This window comes from Neovison vison, chromosome 5 (assembly GCF_020171115.1).
Source record: "Neovison vison isolate M4711 chromosome 5, ASM_NN_V1, whole genome shotgun sequence".
In the NCBI taxonomy this organism is placed as follows: Eukaryota; Metazoa; Chordata; class Mammalia; order Carnivora; family Mustelidae; genus Neogale; species Neogale vison.
The window spans coordinates 99,516,145-99,537,557 of record NC_058095.1 but is presented as its reverse complement, the minus strand read 5'-3'; the positions used below and the strand labels follow the sequence as shown (position 1 = coordinate 99,537,557).

At 42.6% G+C, this 21,413-nt stretch overlaps 1 protein-coding gene across 4 annotated transcripts in view; it reads left to right on the top strand.

Moving 5' to 3' along the window:
• The window catches only part of DCLK1 (doublecortin like kinase 1), a 350,518-nt gene that overhangs the window by 287,467 nt on the left and 41,638 nt on the right, over positions 1-21,413 (top strand). For all 4 annotated transcript variants that reach the window (XM_044249592.1, XM_044249591.1, XM_044249594.1 and 1 more), the window contains exons 9-11: positions 6,519-6,576; positions 7,083-7,202; positions 11,147-11,293. In XM_044249592.1, coding sequence (XP_044105527.1) covers positions 6,519-6,576; positions 7,083-7,202; positions 11,147-11,293 — 325 coding nt within the window. The remainder of the gene's footprint in view (positions 1-6,518; positions 6,577-7,082; positions 7,203-11,146; positions 11,294-21,413) is intronic.

Genomic DNA, 21,413 nt, shown 5'->3' with positions numbered 1-21,413 from the left:
AAGAAAAGCCCATCTCACAACAGATTTGAAAAATGTAGTGATTCCTGGGACAATCTATAAATTAAGTACTTTGATTTTTCCTTTTTAATGTACTCAGCAAAACTTTGCCAGATCTTTCAGGTGAGCCCTTTTATTGTTTAAAAAAACACAAAACATATTGAACGGTTTTTTCCGATGCTTTTCTGAGATATTTTGTAGAGGTCAGAACATTCTTGCATAGAGTGGATTTTAACTTACTATCATCAAATTAAATATAATAACCTTGAAAAGCTTTATAGTGTGTAGGTACTGATCTCAACAAAAACGGTGTTTTAATATATTAAAATGTTTTCAGATGAATGTGCTTGGTACTCTTGGGGGCCAAAGGCAGGAGGTTTGGAGTAAAAGGTTTATCCCTGAGGTCTAGATACCTAATCAAGGATAGTGACTGGTGGCAATTAGAGGAAATGACAACTAATAAAATCATATCCCAGACTAAGGTGGCCTCCAACCATCAGCCCGCTGTTGAATTTGGAGCTCTCTTCCTGAGCAGCTTCTTGCTCTAAGGGACCTGGTCAGCCCGCAGCTCCTGCTCAGAGCTGGTGAGCAGAGCATTGAAAAGTCGGGGGTAACCCAGTTCATTCCTTGAGGAAGGTTTCACTGCTGGCCTCTGGGGACTGGTTTCCCCATCACTCTTCTCTGCCCCCAGGAGGCTGGGCGCCCACCAGTCAGCGCTGTAGGAGAATAGCGCGCTACCCTTCGGAGAGAATGCCTTGGATTAGAAGCTTTAGCTGCGTCAGATCCAGAACTTGTTTTTCTCCAAGAGCTTTGATTTAGAAGCCCAGTACGCTGGAGCTGCAAGTCTACACAGGGCCTCAAGCATCACCAGGGTCCGGAGTTTGGCCAGTGTCCTCTCATTTGCTCCCCCGCCCCTTTGCCATCCTTAGGAAGATGTCTCCCTGACTGAGGTCGCAGACCCCTTGGGAAGATACCCTTGGGCACTAAATTTCAAACTTGCTTCCCTGCAGCAGGGCAGCTAGGATGAGATAGTCCCACCGGGACCAGCAATCCACTGTAGCAGCCCGTCCTGGAGGGACAGGCATGAGAAGAGGAGGGTGAAAAACCCCTTAGGAGTTACTGTGAGGCCACCTTTTCCCCTCGCTGCCCCTCAGTCACCCCACTGCCACCAGTTTGACCATTTGTTGCATCTCTGCCAAATACAGAAAGTTCTCCATGACTTTCCTAGGCCTCACACCTCCAAAAACAGAAACAACCACTATTTCCTGAGCATCAACTATATACAAAGCCCATAGGATATTTCTTGTAATTGTCATAATGATCCCATAATATCAATATTGTCTCCATTTTAAAGCAAAGAACCCCTTAAGAAGTTAAATGCCCAGAGTTGCTCAGTTAGTAATTACTTAGGAAGGCCAGGGTCCAAAACCCACACTCTTTTGACCACTCTGTTGTCGCCAACGAAGAGTCTCTCAGGAGAATGTAGCTTCGCTGGTCTAGAGTCACGCACACTGCATTTGTGTCCGTACAAAAAAGAAATCAAATCAGAAAAGCCACTGTTAAAGCAAAGGATGCAAGTATGTGTGTGTTTATATAATTTTATGTTTCATTTATACTTTTACAGAGAGTAAGTCAACTCTTTTAAACTTTTTTTTCACTGTAGCAGAAAATCCCATTTTTAGCAGATTGCCCGTGCCCTTCCTACATGGGGTGTCTGGTGATCTGCCAGCATGCGTCATCTGTTGAGACTGGTGTGGCAGCCACGTGCCGTCTCTCCCAGCTCGCACAGGGATCACAAGGGCGGCTTGGCCCAACAGTCACTGGTCTTCCCACAGTGAAAATGTCTCATGTCTCCGTCCAGAATTAATGTCTTTCTTTCCAGTTTGAATTGTGTTTATACTGCATGAGTTTGCATCTTGGGTTTCATGGTACGAACCTCCCAAGTCTACACACCAGATTGCTCCACCAAGTTTTCGTATTCCGCTCCTGCTGAATGAGGAAATGGGGCGTGTGACCTCTCTCCGTGGAGGCATCATGAGACATTCTTTGACAGAGGTCCAAGAAAATATGCAAGCTAAGCATGTGGTTAATGGCACACGTTGCTCGTGGGTACGTACCACCATATTTTGAAGGATACGTGTGTCTTAATGACCACATAAACATGTCCCTCCTCTGTTAAGAAGCCGCCGTCCCAGGGAAGGTCTTCCTACAGCAAAGGACGCAATGGTAGTGTTGCATAGGCTTTTTGTTCCATGGCCCTGTCCCAACATATCCTTTGGTGGTGGCTGCTGGGTCCATTATGATATATGCCTCTTCCCCAGTAGCAATTTCTCTAGTGGCCTCAGGAGCCCCTAGGACATGGCAGAGGAAGTGGGTGAATGGAGACTTGCTCTATTCCGAAGCTGTTTTCTAGACTACTTGGGGCCCCAAAGAAAAATAGAGTTGAAATGCACTAGCGAGAGGTCAGAGTATGAGTAGAGGGCTCCCAATGAGGGGCCCTTTGTCTTTGGCTTTCCTGTTCTTCATGGATTATTAGCACACAAACCAAGGGTCCCAGCGGCGCAGTTAAGAGCAATGACAGTGTCTCCTGTGGTTCTTGGCCCCCTCACCACCTGCACTGCTTTTCAGCATTGCATCTTTTAGCAATGTATGCAGCAGAATTGTATTAAAGTTCTACCTGCTCTTGATTCCGCTTTCCCTCCCTCCCCTATAAAACTGAGGATCTGCTCAAGGAAACCATTGGCTTAAGCAGTGAGTGTAGGTGGGCTCAAACCCATCCAAACATCCAAATGAGCTGAGACTTCAGGGCCACAAAACTGGGTTGCATCTACATAGAAAGTCTCCAGAATTCTCAAAAAACTCCAAAACCTTGTACCTGTAATTTGAAGGCATTACCTTCTGAAGTGTGATTTGGAAGCTGAGTCCGGATGGAGTCAAGCTGGGTCTCAGCTAGCTGGTGGTGTTCTTCCTTCTTTCCTTCCTGAGGATGCCCTGGTGCGGGGCTTGTGCTCAAATTGAAAATCAAACTCTACTCCAGAGATGTCCGAGGAGACAGTCTGGGAGCCCTCAATTCTCTGCTCTCCACAATGACCTCCTTAGGAAGAGGCTGAGATGGGCTTTGTTATGAATGACTCTGTAGCAAACAAAGGGTGGTGTTTACTAACTCCCCTTTGTTGGGGGCTCCTAACTGCCATCACCCTCTGGCATCTCCACCACTCAGCCAACATGCTTGGAGCCCCTGCTAGTTCAGGCCTACCCTGGACTCATACGGGGCTACAGAGAGGGCCAAGACCCCAGTCCCTCTGCTTGAGAACCTATCACAATGGAAGCATTGCCGTGAAATTCATCAAATGCTATGATGGGAATGCCCGGGAAGCTGTTTTTCCTTTTCCACATAATTTTTTTAGTACCTTGAAAACCTAGCAAACTCCTCATAACAGCAATAGCAAAAAGCACACTAGTCCCAGAACCCCAATCGATAAGCATTCTGCTACCCGCCTTCCCAGGGTAAGGGAGAAGGGTGGTCAGCATATTGGCCCTGGGCTGAGAATCACTAAGTTTAAACAGGAGAGCTTTCTCCAAACCATTGTTGTTGTGTTTTGTTTTGTTTTCCCAGCACAAACATTAAAAATTGGATTTAGTTCAAGTTTGTAAAATTTGGAAATTTCGGTCTTAATAGTTCAGGCTCTAACCTTGGTTCAAAGGTAATAGGAAGGAGACCTTACAAATTGAATTCCCATATAGGAGGGAAAGAAGCAAGCAAAGTTTGTCCCACTGCTGCTGCCTTTGCTGCACCATTCAAGGCTCTGTGATTCCATGCAGAGTCGTTTCAGGAACAAACAAGCAAATGACCTATAGTTTGACCCAAAATCCCAGTATCTAGTATTCTCACCACAACAAGCTGTAGACTCGGTGGGAACAAGGACCAGATTTCGCTTACCTGTGTCTAAAATGCCCGAGTTTTTCTCACCTCTATAGCCACCAAAGAACTACGCTTGTAACCACTTGCTGAATAATTACACGGGTACAGTGGTCCTTAGAGTTAGGGCACGCAGGAAGGCAAATACTTTAAGGTTTTATTTCATGCCAAGTGTTTTCATTTACCAACTTAAAGCAAGATATTAAACTTTCATTCTTACGGAATACATTTAGTACTAACTCCTGTTTTCAGGCTTATTTTCCAGACTCAGCTGCTTTCCTATAAACATATACTTCCAATAATGAAGGCTTATATTATGACTTTATAGTCTGTCCTCAAGGAATCAAGAAAGAAAACTTGCAGTATTAATTTTGGTGGTCCTCTACAGGACTCACTGTCTGATTAAAATATGGGTCAGTCTAACTTAGTGGTGGATCCTATTATTTAAGGTTCTGGGTTCGGAACCCATAAAGTCCCTTTTCCTAGTAAATCCTGAGGCCACTACTGCCCAGGCTTGCTTGCATTTTCCCTTCAGCCCGAGGCTCAGGATGTGACCTAGTTTGCCTGGTGTCCTGGGAGCCAAGGCATCCACTTGCTCCTTGGAAATTCTGCTCCTTGCTTGGCTGGCTCACAGGGAGACTTGGCCTTCCCAGTCCCACGCCAGCCCTTTGCTTTGAGTCCTGTGATGTTACTTATTCCAGGGAATCAAGAGGATCAAATGGCAACATGGGGAATGACAAAACTAAGAAAGCCCCTTCTCTTCTCATCAACACCATCCCGTCATCTGTCCCCTTCACTGGGGCCCGGAATAGAAGTGCCACCTCCACCCCAGCTCCTTGGTGCTGCCTGAGATCGCAGGCTTTGATCACAGTAGTCATTCCAATAGTCTAGTATTCTTATCACCTAAAACGTTCTAAACCAGATGGGAAAGGGATCATGGATTTGAATCTCAGATTTGTTTTATTTTATTTATTTATTTATTTTAGCGATGTGTGAAAAGTAGAACCCAGAAATTCTTCAGCGTTTAGTTTTCCTCTTGATTAAGGGTTTTCAGATTTGCAAACAAACTCTTGAGAAACCTCTTCAGAAGAGACACTTAAAAGGACCCTGTATTCCTTCTCTGATGGGAAGACTCCCCTTGCGTGTGCCTGACTTCCCTCTCCCGTCCATCCACACAGGGGCCTGGGAGTCTAGTGGGAGAAGTTTTAGCAAATGATGTGAATGGTGTCCAAAATGCCCTCAGGACACACTGCTAATACCTGCCCTCTTAATGTATGGGCAAATCACTCATACTCTAAACATGTAACTAGGAAGTCTCCCCTTTGATTCTTCATACTGAAGATTTTTAAATTTTTTTTTAAAGATTTTATTTATTTATTTGACAGAGAGAGATCACAAGTAGGCAGAGGGGCAGGCAGAGAGAGAGGAGGAAGCAGGCTCCCTGCGGAGCAGAGAGCCTGATGCGGGACTCGATCCCAGGACCGTGAGATCATGACCTGAGCCGAAGGCAGCGGCTTAACCCACTGAGCCACCCAGGCGCCCAATACTGAAGATTTTTAAAACTCTATTTTAAACTTCCATTCGTAATCAACCCCACTCCCACTGTATTCATTTGGATCTCTGAAGTTGGCTTTTATCGATGGGTAAAAAGCTAAGCTGTTTTGGTTTCCCACCAGAAACGAAGTGGAAATGCTTGTAAAATGGTTGTTTCTTAGGATTATTAAGTACACACCCTTCGACAATAGAGCTGTCCGTTTTGGCACTGCAGGATCTTGGAAATGTTAACACAAGTTAGGAAGCTATTTAAAGGTAGCTATATGACTAACACTCCCTCCCACACCCATCACAGAGGAAGGGCAGTGTTGGCTGGGCTGTATATATGAACAGAGTCCTCAAGAACTCAAAAGAGTCCTGTTTTATTTTGTTTTTAGGACTTATTTATTTATTTGAGAGAGACAGAGAGAGCATGCAGTGGGATGAGCAGAGGGAGAGGGAGAGAGAGGGAATCCTGAGGCAGACTCCCCACTGAGCATGACACCTGGCACGAGGCTCCATTCCAGGACCCTGAGATCATGATCTGAGCCAAAATCAAGAGTCGGACGCTCGACTGACTGAGCAACCCAGGTGCCCCAGTAGTGGTGGTTTTATTACAAGTATGGTAACATTAAACAGCTCAGGATGGGACACCTGGGTGACTCAGTTGGTTAACCATCTGCCTTCAGCTCAGGTCATGATCCCAGGGCCCTGGGATCGAGTCCCGCATTGGGCTCCCAGTTCAGCAGGGAGCCTGTGTCTCCCTCTGCCCCTCCCCCTGTTCATGCTTGCTTTCTCTCTCTCTCTCTCTATGAAATAAATAAATGAAATCTTAAAAAAAAACAACAAAAAAAAACCAGCTCAGGATGTTTCTATGCCAGCATAGGTGTTGTCCTTACACTTGGTCAGCCCTTTAAGGTTTACATATTTCTCTGAAAAAAGGAAAGAGTCTTTTACAAAATATATCAGTTTGATACAAGGTCTAGGGGTTAAGAAATTAGTCCTTAACAAAATGACTCAACAGATTTGAAATTAAGTTTGTTTCTCACAAATAACTTTCTCATTGCAGGTCAACGGCTAGGGAGTATGCTCTGAAAATCATCAAGAAAAGCAAATGTCGAGGCAAAGTATGTATAAGGCTTATTGTCATGGAAATACAGTGTTATGGCGGTGGTGGGGTGGGGTGGGGAGGTAGAAACACAGAGATCAGTTCCCAAATAAACATAAATTTACCCTAGGACTTGCATTTTGGTGGAATACAATGTTATATATTTAATGGAATATAACTTTATAAATATTCTTGGAATGAAAGTTAGGAGGAATGATTGCATGTTATTTCTGTTCCTTATTGTTGGTTTGCTTGTTTTACTTTCTTAATTTACTTTTGTGATCTGAGTTTCATTCCATCCTTCTATATGCAGTTTTAGTTCTACTGATAAGTCGCAAGCATCCTCTGAGGACCTTTAACCACTGTTGGCAATTCTAGGCTGAGTATCAGAATCTCAGACATACTCATTGTATTTTACCCAAACATAGCTCCTTTGATCCTCAGATAACACAGCTGCACTCTTGGAGTTAGCTCCTCATGTGTTGTGATGTGTATATTAATTAAGGTAACTTTTCGCTTAAACAGGAGCACATGATCCAGAACGAGGTGTCTATTTTAAGAAGAGTGAAACATCCCAATATTGTTCTTCTAATCGAAGAGATGGATGTGCCAACAGAACTGTATCTTGTCATGGAGTTAGTAAAGGTGTGTATCTTGGAAAAAGAATAAACCCATACAAGGCACCGCGCTTTCCTATCTGATAAAGGGAGCTGTTTCCTTTGTTTCCTTCCACCAAAGTTGAGTCTCTCCTTTCTGTGTATTGGCCTAACGGTTAAGAGTATGAACACGAGGGGGGCGTCTGGGTGGCTCAGTGGGTTAAAGCCTCTGCCTTCGGCTCGGGTCATGATCTCAGGGTCCTGGGATCGAGCCCCACATCGGGCTCTCTGCTCAGTGGGGAGCCTGCTTCTCTGCCTACTTGTGATCTCTGTCTGCCAAATAAATAGATAAAAATCTTAAAAAAAAGAGTATGAACACTAGAATGAGACCGCAAGCATTCAAGTCCCAGCCTAGACCATTACAGCTTTCTGACCTTGGGTATACCTCTCTGTACCTTAGTTTCCTCAATTGTAAAATGAGATGAATAATAGTACCTACCAGGAGTGTTATGGTGAAGATAAGATAAGAGGGATGACTTATACCATGTACTTCTTTTTTTAAGGAAGGTGGAGAGGGGCAGAGAGAGGGGGAGAGGAAGAGAAGCAGACTCCCTGCTGAGCACAGCACCCAATGTGGGGTTCGATCTCATAGCCCTGGGATCATGACCTGAGCCAGAATCAAGAGTTGGACGCTTTACTTGACTGAGCCACCCCGGTGCCCCCACTAATGTACTTTCTAATCCAACAGAAGTACTAGGTACCAATATGATCATTGTTTTTAATCATTGCTATAGAAATTGTGCCCTTTTTTGTGAACTACATCCAAAGGTATCAATCATTCTTATTTAAAAAAAAAAAGCTTTAAACTTTCACTCACCAATGTCAGAAAAATTGCACTAGAAAATACTCAGCTGCCTTTCAGTAGATGTTACAACCATGTCTTGTCGCATAAAATTACCTCTGTATTTTATTAGATCATAGAATATAGATATATTGATAATGGCTGTATCGACGTGAAAGGTGACTCACCTATTCCCTCTATTTTTATATTTAAAATTTTCAGTAACTAAAAGTTTTTACAAATTTAATATGTAGGATTCATGACGTGCTATTTTTCTCAAGCCTTTTTTCTATCATGTTAATCTAACTGAAGGTGTAACTAATTTCTACTTTAGTTGTAAAATGTCGTAAATTAGTCACACCACCCTCTGCATCAACTGTGTGCACCCCTCAGTGAGAGCCTCGGGCTCCAAACCGTGTTTGGAATCACACGCCCCAGCTGGTGGCAGGAATCAGCTCTGGGGAATGTGGCATTTCCTGCTGTAAAGACTTAAGACAAAATCAGCATGTAATAAACTAATCTGTTACTATATAGAAAAATGTTCATTCCAGGATCCTTTAAGCTTTTATTATTCAGAGTTGTTTTACTTTAGATCTGTTGGCCTTTTTTTTTTTTTTTAAGTGGTTATTCGTATTTACAAATGAAGCTTGCTTTTTTCCTACTTCCTGTTAGGATTTGTTTCTTTTGGAGGAGTGGGGCTTTATGGTGACACAAAGGTATTGTCACCCTTTGAGACCAAGGGAGATAAATATGGAAAACTGTTATTTTAACAAAGAAAGATTGCTTTCAATTATTCAGAAGATTGTCATATTGGTGCCTTATGGCCAAATAAAGTTTGGTAATTACCAATATTGTAAAATACACTTTCTCTAGCACCCAGGATAATATTTTTTACAGTGACTTTAATTTTGAGGGCAACAAATTCCCATCATTCCTGTTGCCTTTCTGTGTGCTGTTAAAAATTGATTAGTCTCCTTTTATTGGCTGATCTTTGAAGAGTGAAGACTAACTTAGATTTGAAACTGAGAAATGAAAGAGGTAAAGGCTTAAGAGTTCAGAACACATTGTGGTGGGAAAGCCTAGTCTATCACTCATGTGTAGCCAGGCGACAATAGCTAAGTTACCACTGGGAGGTCCTCGCTTCATTCAACAGGCTTTTGCAAATTCCCTCTGGGTGACCAAGAGAGCCTAACAAGGCCAGAGAGTGTCCAGCTTCCGGACTCCTCCATTGTACCACCAGATCATACCCTCAAATCTGGCTGACCCAGAACTGCTGTGAGGCCAGGTCTGGAAGCACCCCAAGAAGTGAAGGCCAACACCAGGCTTGACTTGAAAGGCTCCCACAGTGTTTCCCAGCCCCCTGAGAAATGTAGCAGAGGCCATGCTTCTCAAGAGTCCAGTGGTGTCCACGGAGTGCCTGCAGCTATAGGATAAACAAGGCCTGTATTCTGGAAAACAGTGAAGTAACAATAATTATGAATGAAATTCCGTAATTAGTAAGAACAGGTCTTTGTATTGCCGCCTGCAGCTGTGTGCACATGCACATTACATATGTGTTCAGAGGAAGGCAGGCTACATGGAGGAGGCGGCCCTGCGGCCAGGCCCTCACCGATCAGCAGGGTCACTGTCTAGCTAGTGGCAGAAGACTCAGTGAGAAAGGTTGGCATGAAGGGGGGGCACCAGGACATGGAGAGCCACAGGAAAGGAACGCCCACTTCCTGAAGGGAGGAGCAAAAGACCAACAACGGCGCGTTCGCTGTAAAGAGGTCGGAAGCAGCGTAGGGTCGGAGGCTGCCTGAGAACCAGCGAGGGCGAGCGCAGCCGAACCTCTTTGGCAGCAGATGGGGCGGACTGGCTGTGTACGCGGTTGGCTGTGTCGTCGGGGATGCGGGAGACTTGCAGTGCCAGGATGCCTGGAGCCGCCCTCCACGGCTAGGATGGCTGCGGTGTCGTGGCGGGGTCACCACCCACAGCTGCACCCCCAACCCGCTGCGCTGCGGTGCTGTTCATGGAGACCCCGGTGAAAATGCCACCTCCAGGCGAGGCCCGCAAACAACCTGGAAACCCGCCCCTGGCAGCCTTGCCTTTGAGAGAAACCGCGGAGGACGCGTCCCCCGTGACTCACGTGTGTGTGTTCAGGCTGGGGACTGCGGAGGCCGAGCGGACCGCGGGAGACGCCTCCCAAGCGGAAGTGGTGCGGGGCCACGGAGGACAGGCCGGCTAAGTGAGATCCGGAAACTGCCACCCACAAGGCCTGTATTTTGCTCTTGCTATTTAAAAAACAAAAATGAAACCCCTCACATTAGGCAACAGATGAACACAATTGGCTCCCGTGCTCGGCTGTTTGGCGCATTGTGTCCAAGAATGATGCAAACGTTGTTAGTAAATCGGACCACCTTTTCTGAAAGGGTTTCCAATAAAGAGAACTAAAATTGGAGCCTAAAATTGTTCTGTTTCTCCAAATAACAAGAAGTTAGCCAGGAACAAGGGAAACAAAAGTTCAGATGAATAATGGTCCTAGAAAACTTCCTTTGAAATTTCTCCACCCTCCTCCCTCCTCTCTTTTCTCTCTCATCTTTGGAATGACAGTTTCTGGTCCTTTGCTCCTTACAAAGAAGCACATTATTGGAAAAGAAAACACTACACCCACTCCAAGAGAGTGCAGTTTAGGGAATGAAGGGAATGGAGTGTGTGTGTGTGCGTGTGTGTGTATGCGCGCGCGCGCACGTGCGCGCGTGCGTGAACTTCATAAAGCAGCTGCGCATTTTGTTAAGGGTGTGGTCTGCTGGATTACCCGTTTCTCATTTGGGGAGACTTGGGGTTATGAACTTTTGCTCACCGTTGGTATGAGGCATGTCACACATGCCAGCAGGGCACCCCAGGGGCACCAGACCTCTGCCCTGGAGACCTGGCTCCATCTCTCCTCCCCAGCTGGGGCCGAAGAGATGACTGCATGTCCGATGGCATTACAGCAGGCAGACAATCACCAGATGAGGGCTGTGGGCCTTCAAGGGGAAAGTGGCGGGGACAGCCCTAGGAGCCCAGAGATGCTGCGCGCTTCTCTGTCTCCTTGAGAATGTCTCAGTTGCCTCTCCAGGCGGCCCCCCTGGACCATCTGCTAATAGCTGCTCCCCCTGCTGTTCTCTTCTCAGGGAGGAGACCTCTTTGACGCCATTACTTCAACCAACAAATACACGGAGCGAGACGCCAGCGGGATGCTATACAACCTGGCCAGCGCCATCAAGTACCTGCATAGCCTGAACATCGTGCACCGGGACATCAAGCCAGAGAACCTCCTGGTAAGAGCAGTTCGAACCTCACACATCTTGGGTCCCAAGCATTCATGAGTAAATATGATTTTTTTTTCCTTTCCTATTTTCTTTTCTTTTCTTTTTTGAAAAGAAATATACTTTAAAGGCTACTTTCCAGCTGGACTGAAGTAGCTGGAAATGAACCTCAAGTGTATCCATAAGGGTTAATGTGCCGTTAGAAGGACTTGACTAAATATTAGCAAATAAGAACCAGAGACAGGGTTGAGGGAATAGAGCTTGGGAAATCTAGGGCTGTGGGTAACAACACCCTAGGCTAGACCAGGATGCTCAGGAGGAACATTTATGTGTAGGTTTATTTCTCTACAGTACTTCGATGTCCAAAGTTTTTACTTGGGGGAGGGAGGAAGCTCTCAGTCTCCCAAATGTACTTTCCAATAGTGTGATCTAAAAGCTAAGACAATAAGTCATGAGTTTTAAAGATATCCGCCTTTCAACATAAAAATAATCATGATGACAGATTTTAAAAATCAGGGACACCCCTATCCCCCTTTATGACTATTTATTTTGCTTTTCATGAACTCCATGTCTCTGGGGGAAACACTTAGTGTTCTTTACGCAAATGGGGATGCTTTCATAGTCCAGTTGTTAAGGGGACAGTACTGGAAAGAATTGAGGAGACAGGGACTGGGCATTGGGGAGCTGTCACTGGTGAATATGGGAGTCACATCAATTTTGCTGGCTATCCAGGCTGGAATTTTAATGAAATCTATTCATTTTCTTCCCCCACTCCACCCAGCCCCAAGATGCTAGTTTTCTTTTACTATCATTACCCAGGCCTGAGAGTCATGTATTATATATGACTGTTAGTTTGTCCATCTCTTCAGAAATCCGGGAATTGAGGATTCTCTTTCAAAGGCAGCGTTTCTCCAAGGGTGGTCCAAAGACTCCCTGCATCTCAACTACTCCCAGATGCCTGTTAAAAATGCAAATTTCTGAGCCTCCCTGCAGCCCTAGCAAATCAGAATCTGGTGACTGGTGACAGGGTACAGATCTTCCTTGAAACAAGCTCCTCCACATGACCCAAATGAGCATTCAGGTCTAGAAGCAGATGAGCAGCCAACTCCCCCACCACAAGAAGGGCTGATGAGGTCTGCTAAGATGGCGACCCACCCAGGTGCTTGCCGTGAGTTCCTTTACCCTCATGATCTCATTTAATCCTCACAACAGCTAGATGGGGTAGGTTCTGTTACCGTTCCATTTTACAGGTCAGGAAACTGAGTGCCTACAAGTTTAAAGACCTATGTAAAGCCATTATAACTCATCTGTGGAAGAACAAAGATTTCAACCTAGCTCTGTCCTACTTCAGAGCCCCACATTTTAACCACTAGATGACATGAAGCTGTGCATTAGGGAGATTTATGGTGGGCTGGCTCTGTGCCAGGTTGTGACAGGGAACAGAGAGACCGATGCCTTCATGAAGTTGACATTCAAGTAGGAAAAATAGGCATTCAGGAAATAAATACGCAAGCCATTAGTTTGCTGTAATTATGTTCGTAACCTTGCATCTACTGGCTAATGAAGGCAGTCGAGGTCAAGCAATGGAGCTCTGACTTAATTGCCCCTCAAATTCCACATCTCTGCAGTAGCCCGAACATTCTCTTCTGCATAGTTGCCTCCGTAATCTGCAGCAATTTTCTCTTGTCTGCATTCATTATTCCTGTGTCCTGAATTATGTAGGATTGTCTCGTGGGAACAGACTCACAATTGGCCTTTGTTTCAAAACTTCTTTAAACCCCCAAAATTCAGTGATTGAAAATTAAAGTTTTGTCCCCACCCCACCCCACCCTGCTTTACAGTTTGGTTTTGCATGACATCGCCCCCTTATTTCTTACTGGAGCGTGGTCTGTTTCTGTAAATCCCATACAGGATTACTTAGCAATGTAGTTTTTCTAAAATTATAGTTTTTTTACAAAGTGCTGGACACTTCGAAAATATTGTGCTCATTCTAACATATTTTACTTTTTAGATTATCCAGAAAGAAAAAAAGTTCACTCTTTTCTTTTCCTTTCTCTCCTAATGTGAGAATGTGAAACACACACACAATATTAAAGACATTTACAATATTGGTTTAAAAAGTATATATGAGGGGCTTCTGGGTGGCTCAGTTGGTTAAAGCCTCTGCCTTCGGCTCAGGTCATGATCCCAGGGTTCTGGGATCGAGCCCCACATCAGGCTCTCTGCTCAGCAGGGAGCCTGCTTCTTTCTCTCTCTCTCTCTCTGCCTGCCTCTCTGCCTACTTGTGATCTGTGTCTGCCTAATAAATAAATAAAATCTTTAAAAAAAATTAAAAAAAAGTATATATGAATGAAAGTAATTCTGCTTCTCCAATATAGTAATTTTTACTCTCAGGAAGTATTAAGAGTTGGTGAGCTTTGCAGGGATAAATCTATTATAGTATAAAATAGGTAGAAGAATGGAAGAACTTGAACAGAATTAGTACTACATTACTAATTGAACTTGAGACTTCTGTTAATTTCACATTCTGTTGAACTCTATGTGGAAGTAAGAGAAAATTGTCATGGGAGGCACATTCACATCCCAAGGATTTATAGTCAGATAGACCAAAGTTCAAAACCAAGCGCTTCACTCTTCCAGTGGCTGGTCTTATGACCTTGAACAAGTTTCTTAACTCCTTCGAGTCTCCTTTAGGGGGATTTTATGAAGATAAAGAGATAACAAGGAACTATTAGCTTCCCACCTTTTTATTCCCTTTTATATGTAATAAAAATTAAATTATTCCTAAAAATAAAACTGTTTCACAACAAATTATGTTGTAAAAATCATCTTGCATCTTTTTTGACATTGCTTTTAAAATTTTACTGTTCACTCATGCATGGATTTGACATCTCCTCACAAAATGTAAAACTGGAGACTATTTTTGAAAAATGCTATGACAAATTTCATGTAAAGATTTCAAGTCCATTTTCTTACTATCAAATAAATAAACATACCAAATAAATAAAAAGGCCTCACTACACACTTTGCATTACTCTTTTATTAAGACACCTCAAAAAAGCCTAAGTTGTTGGATTGCTAATAAGATTTTTGCCAGTTAAGTGTTGTTTGTTACAGCTAGCAAAGTATTATTTCTAAGTGTCTAATTCAGCTGTAAATTCCATTTTATGTAGTATCATATATGTAGAACTTCCAGAGTTTTTTTATTTTATTTTATTATTTATTTATTTATTTATTTTTAAGATTTTTTTTTTTTATTTATTTGAGAGAGAGAGACAGTGAGAGAGAGCATGAGCGAGGAGAAGGTCAGAGAGTGAAGCAGACTTCCCATGGAGCTGGGAGCCCGATGCGGGACTCGATCCCGGGACTCCAGGATCACGCCCTGAGCCGAAGGCAGTCGTCCAACCAACTGAGCCACCCAGGCGTCCCCTGAGTTTTTTTATTTTTAATTCTTATAGAACTATATAAAAATATTGTAGCTGGCGTTAAGGATCTATATGGATCTATTGAAGTCTAAATATTTGTCAGGTCAAGGTCTTTTAATTAGAAAACATGATTTACAGTGATGTCCAGCCACATATGGTGTGAAAACTGGGAATTGACCCAATATAAATACCCGCTATAATTTTATTATTGTGTCACTTATAAGTTTTTGTCTGGTTTGTTTTGTGCTTTTCTTGTCACAAGTTATGCCAATGACCTTACATGGTTCTTTCTGCTCTGTCAGGCCTGGAGCTTAATGATCATATGGATGAGTGGCCAGTGGGATGAGAGGGTGGGTGAGATAAAAGAGTGAGTGAATGAGTGACACTTCTGCACAGACTAGAGGACAGACCCATCATGACAAGGTCCAAGTCATTCTTCAACTCATTCATTACACGGAGGGTTCACATGGGCCTTAGTCTAAATGCCACTGACTGGGGGAAGTGCAGTGTTTCCCCAGCTTTGCTTACACCCAGGACCTGTGTGTGTGTGTGTGTGTGTGTGTGTGTGTGTGGTGGTGGTATATAACTAAAAGAGACTTTCTGTTTTTTAAAAAACAAAACCACCAAAACTGTCCTACTGAGATCAGCCGCCTTCAGTTTGCAGCAGTCACCACTAGATGGCAAGCTTGCACCCTTGGCAGGAAAAATTCTCAGAAGCATCCTGAGTTTTCTCCTAAGGAGCTGGGAGGGTCTTTTAAAATGTATACGCAGGTGCCACCTCCTTAGGAAAGTTAAAGTATTTAGTGGCAAAAATATAACTTGCATCACTAGTTTTTACTAGATTCTAGAAATAAACAGTAATTCTCTTTTATATAAAAGTTTATGTTCAAAAAACTTTTTCCTTCTACACTCCCCAATACTCTCTGAGAGAAAACAGTTTCTCAGAGAATCTGCCTATCTTGGTCAGAAATTTTCTTTTAGAAACTTTCTGTCCAGGTGTTTGTACCTGCTCCTGACTGCCCATCAAAATGGCATGCCTAGCACAGAACCCTCATTTTCACTAAATGGATTGTACGTGGCAATAAGATATTGTGTTCTCTCCAAGTGATGACCGTGCATGACCTAGGGATGATGTGCTCCAGCTCCTCTTGGTTTCCAGATCAAGCCAGCCCCAAGCCCATGGGATGGCAGATTTCCTTCAGCCCATGACCCTTAATCTCCAAATAAATCCATTTTGTGGCAAAGGAGCTAACTGCACTGGTACACAAGGCAAGTGCCACAGATAGACTGCATCTAGAAGTCATAGGCAGAAGCACAGTTGAGTAGATCTATAGTCGATCCACTTATGATCTTATGGTCTTATGATCTTGAGCCAGCAGAGTGTTGATTAATGGTTGGGGGACCCAGAAGCAGGGAGCCAAGGCCCCTCAGGATTCTGTCACTGGCCCAACCCCAGTCAGCACTAGTGATGTGAAATGAAGATGTATTATAGCAAATGACAGACTTGACAACCAAAAGTATCTTTGGCTCTGTGATGGTCCAAAATCGGTAAGATGAAATTTGACAAGAGAGACATATAAATCCCAATGGACTAAGTGGTTTTGGTGTAGTTGTTTTAATGATCATTGTAGAAAAGCAGTAATGGAAAACTTGGCCAGACCATGTCAAAGGCTATTAGCTGAGCATAAGTTCAGGGTGAGCCTTAGTGGGATATAATTGCTAAAGAAGTACCCCTCGATTCCTTTCCCTGGAAGAGTGCTGCCATCAAGAGGGTCCTCTGCCTTGCTCATGCCAGTTACCACTATGCGGAGGAATGTGAGCACATCATGTCAGAGGTCTGGAGTTGAGCCCGCAGAAGGGAAGGAGAAAATGGAGCATGGAGGCTCTGGTCAAATATATGAAACACTGCCAGATGGGAAATGGGAAACCTTTTCTGTGCTGTATTGAACTCCAACTAAAGAGAAGACATTCATGGTTGAGAGATTCGAGGTTGATGTAAGAAAAAACTTTCAAACAGTTGTACCTGTTTGCAAATTAAATGGCCTTTATTATACATAGCTTGTGGTCATTGAAAATGTCTAAGCAGAAATTGAATCATTATTTTTTATAGGTGTTTAGGAAAAAAACTCCTCTCTGAATTTGGATAAAAGTTACAGGAAAATAGAAGAAAAACACTACTTTCCCAAGACATTATTTACTATAGTAATATACCAGTTACTTTACTGGCACCTTTGCTGAGGGACCCTCTTCCAAAGACCTGTGATTGCACATAGGAGAATCAGGAAAGTGTAGTGTATTGTCTTGTTTGGCCTGGGTATGTCTGCCCAATACTCATCCCTTTTGTCATTAAAGACTGAAATAATATCACTCATCTCAATTAAGATGACATGGTCTTATTGGACTAGCAAAGATTAATAAATAATAACATATAGTATTGGAAAAGTTATTAGGATACCAGTCATCTTCTATGTGTTGGTGCAAGAGTAACTTCGCAGAAAGTTTCTGAAAGGTACCTTGGTAATAAACAAGGAACTCTTAAATATTATGAGTATCCTATGGCCAAGTAATCCTACTTCTGGAAATGTCACAAAGAAAAAAATCAAATCTGTACACATATATAGGGATGTTCATCTCAGTAGTTTTTAGTATAAAAATATACATACATATATATGAAAACTTATGTCAGGGTACTAATTAGTTAAATAATGGCATGATGCGGGGGGAGGAGGACATACTGGTTAAAATCTTGGACTTAGACTTACATAAGCTTAAGTTCTGGCTCTGCCACTTAGTAGCTGTGCAACATTGGGCAACAGTGCAACATCTCTGAGACTCCATTTTCTCATCTACAGAATATCAGTAAGGTGATTTAATAGGTTGTTGTGAAGATCCACTAGGATAATGAGCATGAACTCCTCAACGGGAAGCCTGACATATCCCGTATGCTCAGTAAATAGCAGCCATAGTCATTGGAATTATTATGACGCTGCATCCATACAGTAGAATATCCAGTAACCACTGAAAATCGTGATGCAGATACACATGTCCTCACTCATGATATATTGTCCCGTGGAAAAAGAAAAGCAGGAGAGAGAGGTAAAGCAAGGGCTAGAAGTTCATACCCCAAAATGTTAGCGATGGTTATTTCTAGGTCTCAAGAATATGGGTGGGCTTAATTCCCTTCCCTCTATAATTATCTGTCGTTTCTAATTTTTCTACAGTGACATGTTGGATATTACTTGTGTGACAAAAATATAATATGAGTTTTAAAAATGTCAATGACATTGAGTTCCCATCGTTTTCGCCAAAGGCTAGTATGTACAATGGTTCCCAGATTCCGGAACATGCCTGTTGTGTGAGTCTCATTGCAGCTGTGTAGACCTCCTCTTTAGATAGTTTCATGACTATTTTAAAGTGAGGATGAGAATCGGGTTTCCTGGAGTTCTCACTCACCCTCCATCTTCCCAGATCTCTCTAGAGTAACATTTTGAAAGCTATTTTATTTCTTCCTCTGATATTGTTACTCCTCTTCTGACTTGGGCTATACAATGTTGACTCTTATTTCATTTAACCTTTGATTTCACAAAGATTTTACACCTGGGTACAAAGTGGGTTTGTTTTTTTAGGAATTTTTTTTTTCAGGAGATTTCATTTTAAAGTATGTGGACACTAACGTGCATTTTGTAAAATAATTTTCTGCATTAATGTCGCTTTGCTTCACTTCTTAAAGAGTAAAGATTTAAATTTAATTCATTTTCCTTAGAAAGGACTATAAAGACCATATACCATGGCCGGAGGAAGATCAATGTCTTTTTAAAGGAATACCATAGTTGAGAAAAAGTGAATTGACTTTTTTTCATGGCTTTGTCAATTTCATGCCACTTTTGTTCAGTTCTGTTCAATTTGGTGAAATTATTTTTTAGTACCTATTGAGCTCCTCTGTGAAAAATATTTCCGTGGATATTAATGATTCATTAGCCAGCATTTCAACAGGGCTATCCTTGAATTCACAGCAACGTTGAGAATTATGTTTGTTCCAACACATCTGTTATATTAGTCAGCTTTTAGTTTTCTATTATGGGAATCTCAGAAACCATTTGCTTGGGTTCAGGTTATCTGTGAATTTTCATATTATTTTATGGCCACCAGCTGCATTTTATGACTATATATTAAATCTTTTATTTTTTCAAATAACTTTTCCAAATGGTTTCAGTTTCTAATCCAGAGGAAATCAAGCTTATGCCCAGACATCTACTGTTCAGCAAGTTACAGCTACTGCAAAACCCCAAATAAACGAAAAAGAAACAAAAAGAAAACTCTTCCTCAAAAAGGAAAAACCCTGCGTAAAATGCCAGTGTGCGAAAAACTTCATACCTGACCTTCCCGTCTGTCTGTTCTTGGGGGACATGCCTTCAGCTTTTAATTGGAACCTTTTTCATAATTGTTGCCATTTAACACATTTAGTCTGTCAAATCACGGGATGTCTTTATAGCCATATAATAAACCCTGGAGAACAACTTCTCTGACTGTAGCCATCTGCAATGATCACAAGAGTAGCTTACAAAATACTGACAATCTTTATGGTAATAGGATACATATGGCAGGCCACAATTACGTGTAGCTGCATTCAATTAGTGTTGTACAATTACACAGTTTTATTGCTTAGTTAAAACAGTGAAAGCACTACATACTGGTAATTTGCACTAATCCCCGTCTCTTTAATAGCCCCTCAGTGTTTAAAATGTGGGGGAACATCTATAGTATTTAAAGGGCTTGGGATGAACATTAAATTATATCTCATGTTGTGAATACTCATTGACTGACAATCAGTGGACTCCCACTTCACTTGTGGGTCCTGTTTTATGGAGGCTTTAAAATACAGTTATAGCAAAAAGCACTTTTTTTTTTTTAACACCAGAACCCCACTTGCCAGATCGGGTTGCCCAAGCCTGTGCTTGCAGCCTGTTAAATGTCCCTCCTGGAAGATGGTCAGGACAGGGGGACAGCCAGAGGAACAGAGTCAGAATTGATTCAGGGGCGGTATAAGCCAAGGACTCCATATTTTAAATGTGAACTTGTTAGAAGCTTTTCCCATTCCTAACTTTTAATTAAAAACTTAGTTCAAAGTAAATTTATAGCTGCCATTTGGGAAAATACTTTCTGGAGATGGTTTTGTGAGTGAGTGTGTGTGTGTGTGTGTGTGTGTGTGTGTCCATGCGCACATGTGTGTTTGAAACAGATGTATGTAGCAATCTGTGATTTTACCAGAATTTTAATTACATTTTTCAGTGGCCTTCCTTGTGCCCTTCTGTAAGTGGCTTGGTAAGAGATAAGGCTGAGCCCAACTCAGGTTGCCCCAAGGGCTAACAGGGAACCCCAGTTGTGAGGCAGGCTCATTATACTGCTTGGGCAAGGTGTGCTCCCATTGGAGGCAAGGATACTCTGGAGTATGTTCTTCTGTATCCTTCTCCCAAAGTGTTGACAGAGAAAAACCCAGAGCAACCTTGTTTCCTGCCCTGCCTGACAGTAAAAAAGTTAAACAGAATTCCAATCGAGAGTCCTGGACATTCATTCACCCACAAAAACATTTTGCTGAAGCATTGCTAACATAGTGGTGTCTAGAAGTGTTTTCAGTTACGTGGATCAGGCCTTTGTCTCTCATTCTTCTTGTCTGTCATAAGCATCACGTTAACCTCTTTATGTCCATGAAAATTCTGTGTGCTTTTTCAAAGCAGAGGAGGGGGACATGGTGGAAGTGATAGAGATAAAAAGAGCATTAAGATGATGGATTCTGTGTATTTTATTTAAATGTTGTTGGTTTATTTGAAAGAATTATTACTTTTATGTAATCCTAATTTTCATTATTTTAGTTAAGGTTTTTTGGTGCTTTTTTTCCCCTTAGGAATAAAAACTTTGAACTTTATTGCTCAGTCTATTAAATGTAACTGGCATATGGCTGTCTGTGAGGTAGAATTCCTAGTCAAATGTAGATGCTCAAAAATAAAACCTTTGCTAAAGGAGAATTACATGGTCATTTTAAGAACCAAAACGGGACTTACGACTCCATCTGCCAACATCGCTTTTCGCCCAACTTTTACACTAAGTTAGGTGATCATAGATACTATGTTTAGAGGAAAACCACAGAATTCCTGCATAAATGGAGTTGTGTAAATTGAAATCTACACCACCTCCGAAAATAGGCACCATGGATGTTTGGACCTGTCAGAATATCAAAACCGGAGATGATTTTACATTTTAGGAAGTAACAAATGGAATTAAAGTAACAAAATGGAATTAAGGACGTAAACAGTTCTGCTCTGTCTGGGGAAATAAGCTAGATGATCTTCTAGATGTTTCCATCTCGGGTTTCTGTTCATGAAAAACATTTGCTTGTCACCAGGATGACCAGAATGGCTGAAGTGCTAAGATTATGATTTAGGGATTTCTTTTGCCCGTGAACGCGTAGCCTAAGAATGACATACATTGTGCTCTGCAGCCCCAACACCTCAGTTGTTCGGGCTGATGGGCTGGAGAGCTGCTTTCTGAAAGGAGGGAGGACCCTGTCCATCCCAGATGACTGCTGGGCAAAGCCACACCTAAGAGGGACACATGGCCATTTTTGCCCTAACAGCCTACGTGCAGGTGACTCCACCAGCCTCCGGACACCTGCCCGAGGGCTCAGACTAGATGGTGGTCAAGCCCTTAAG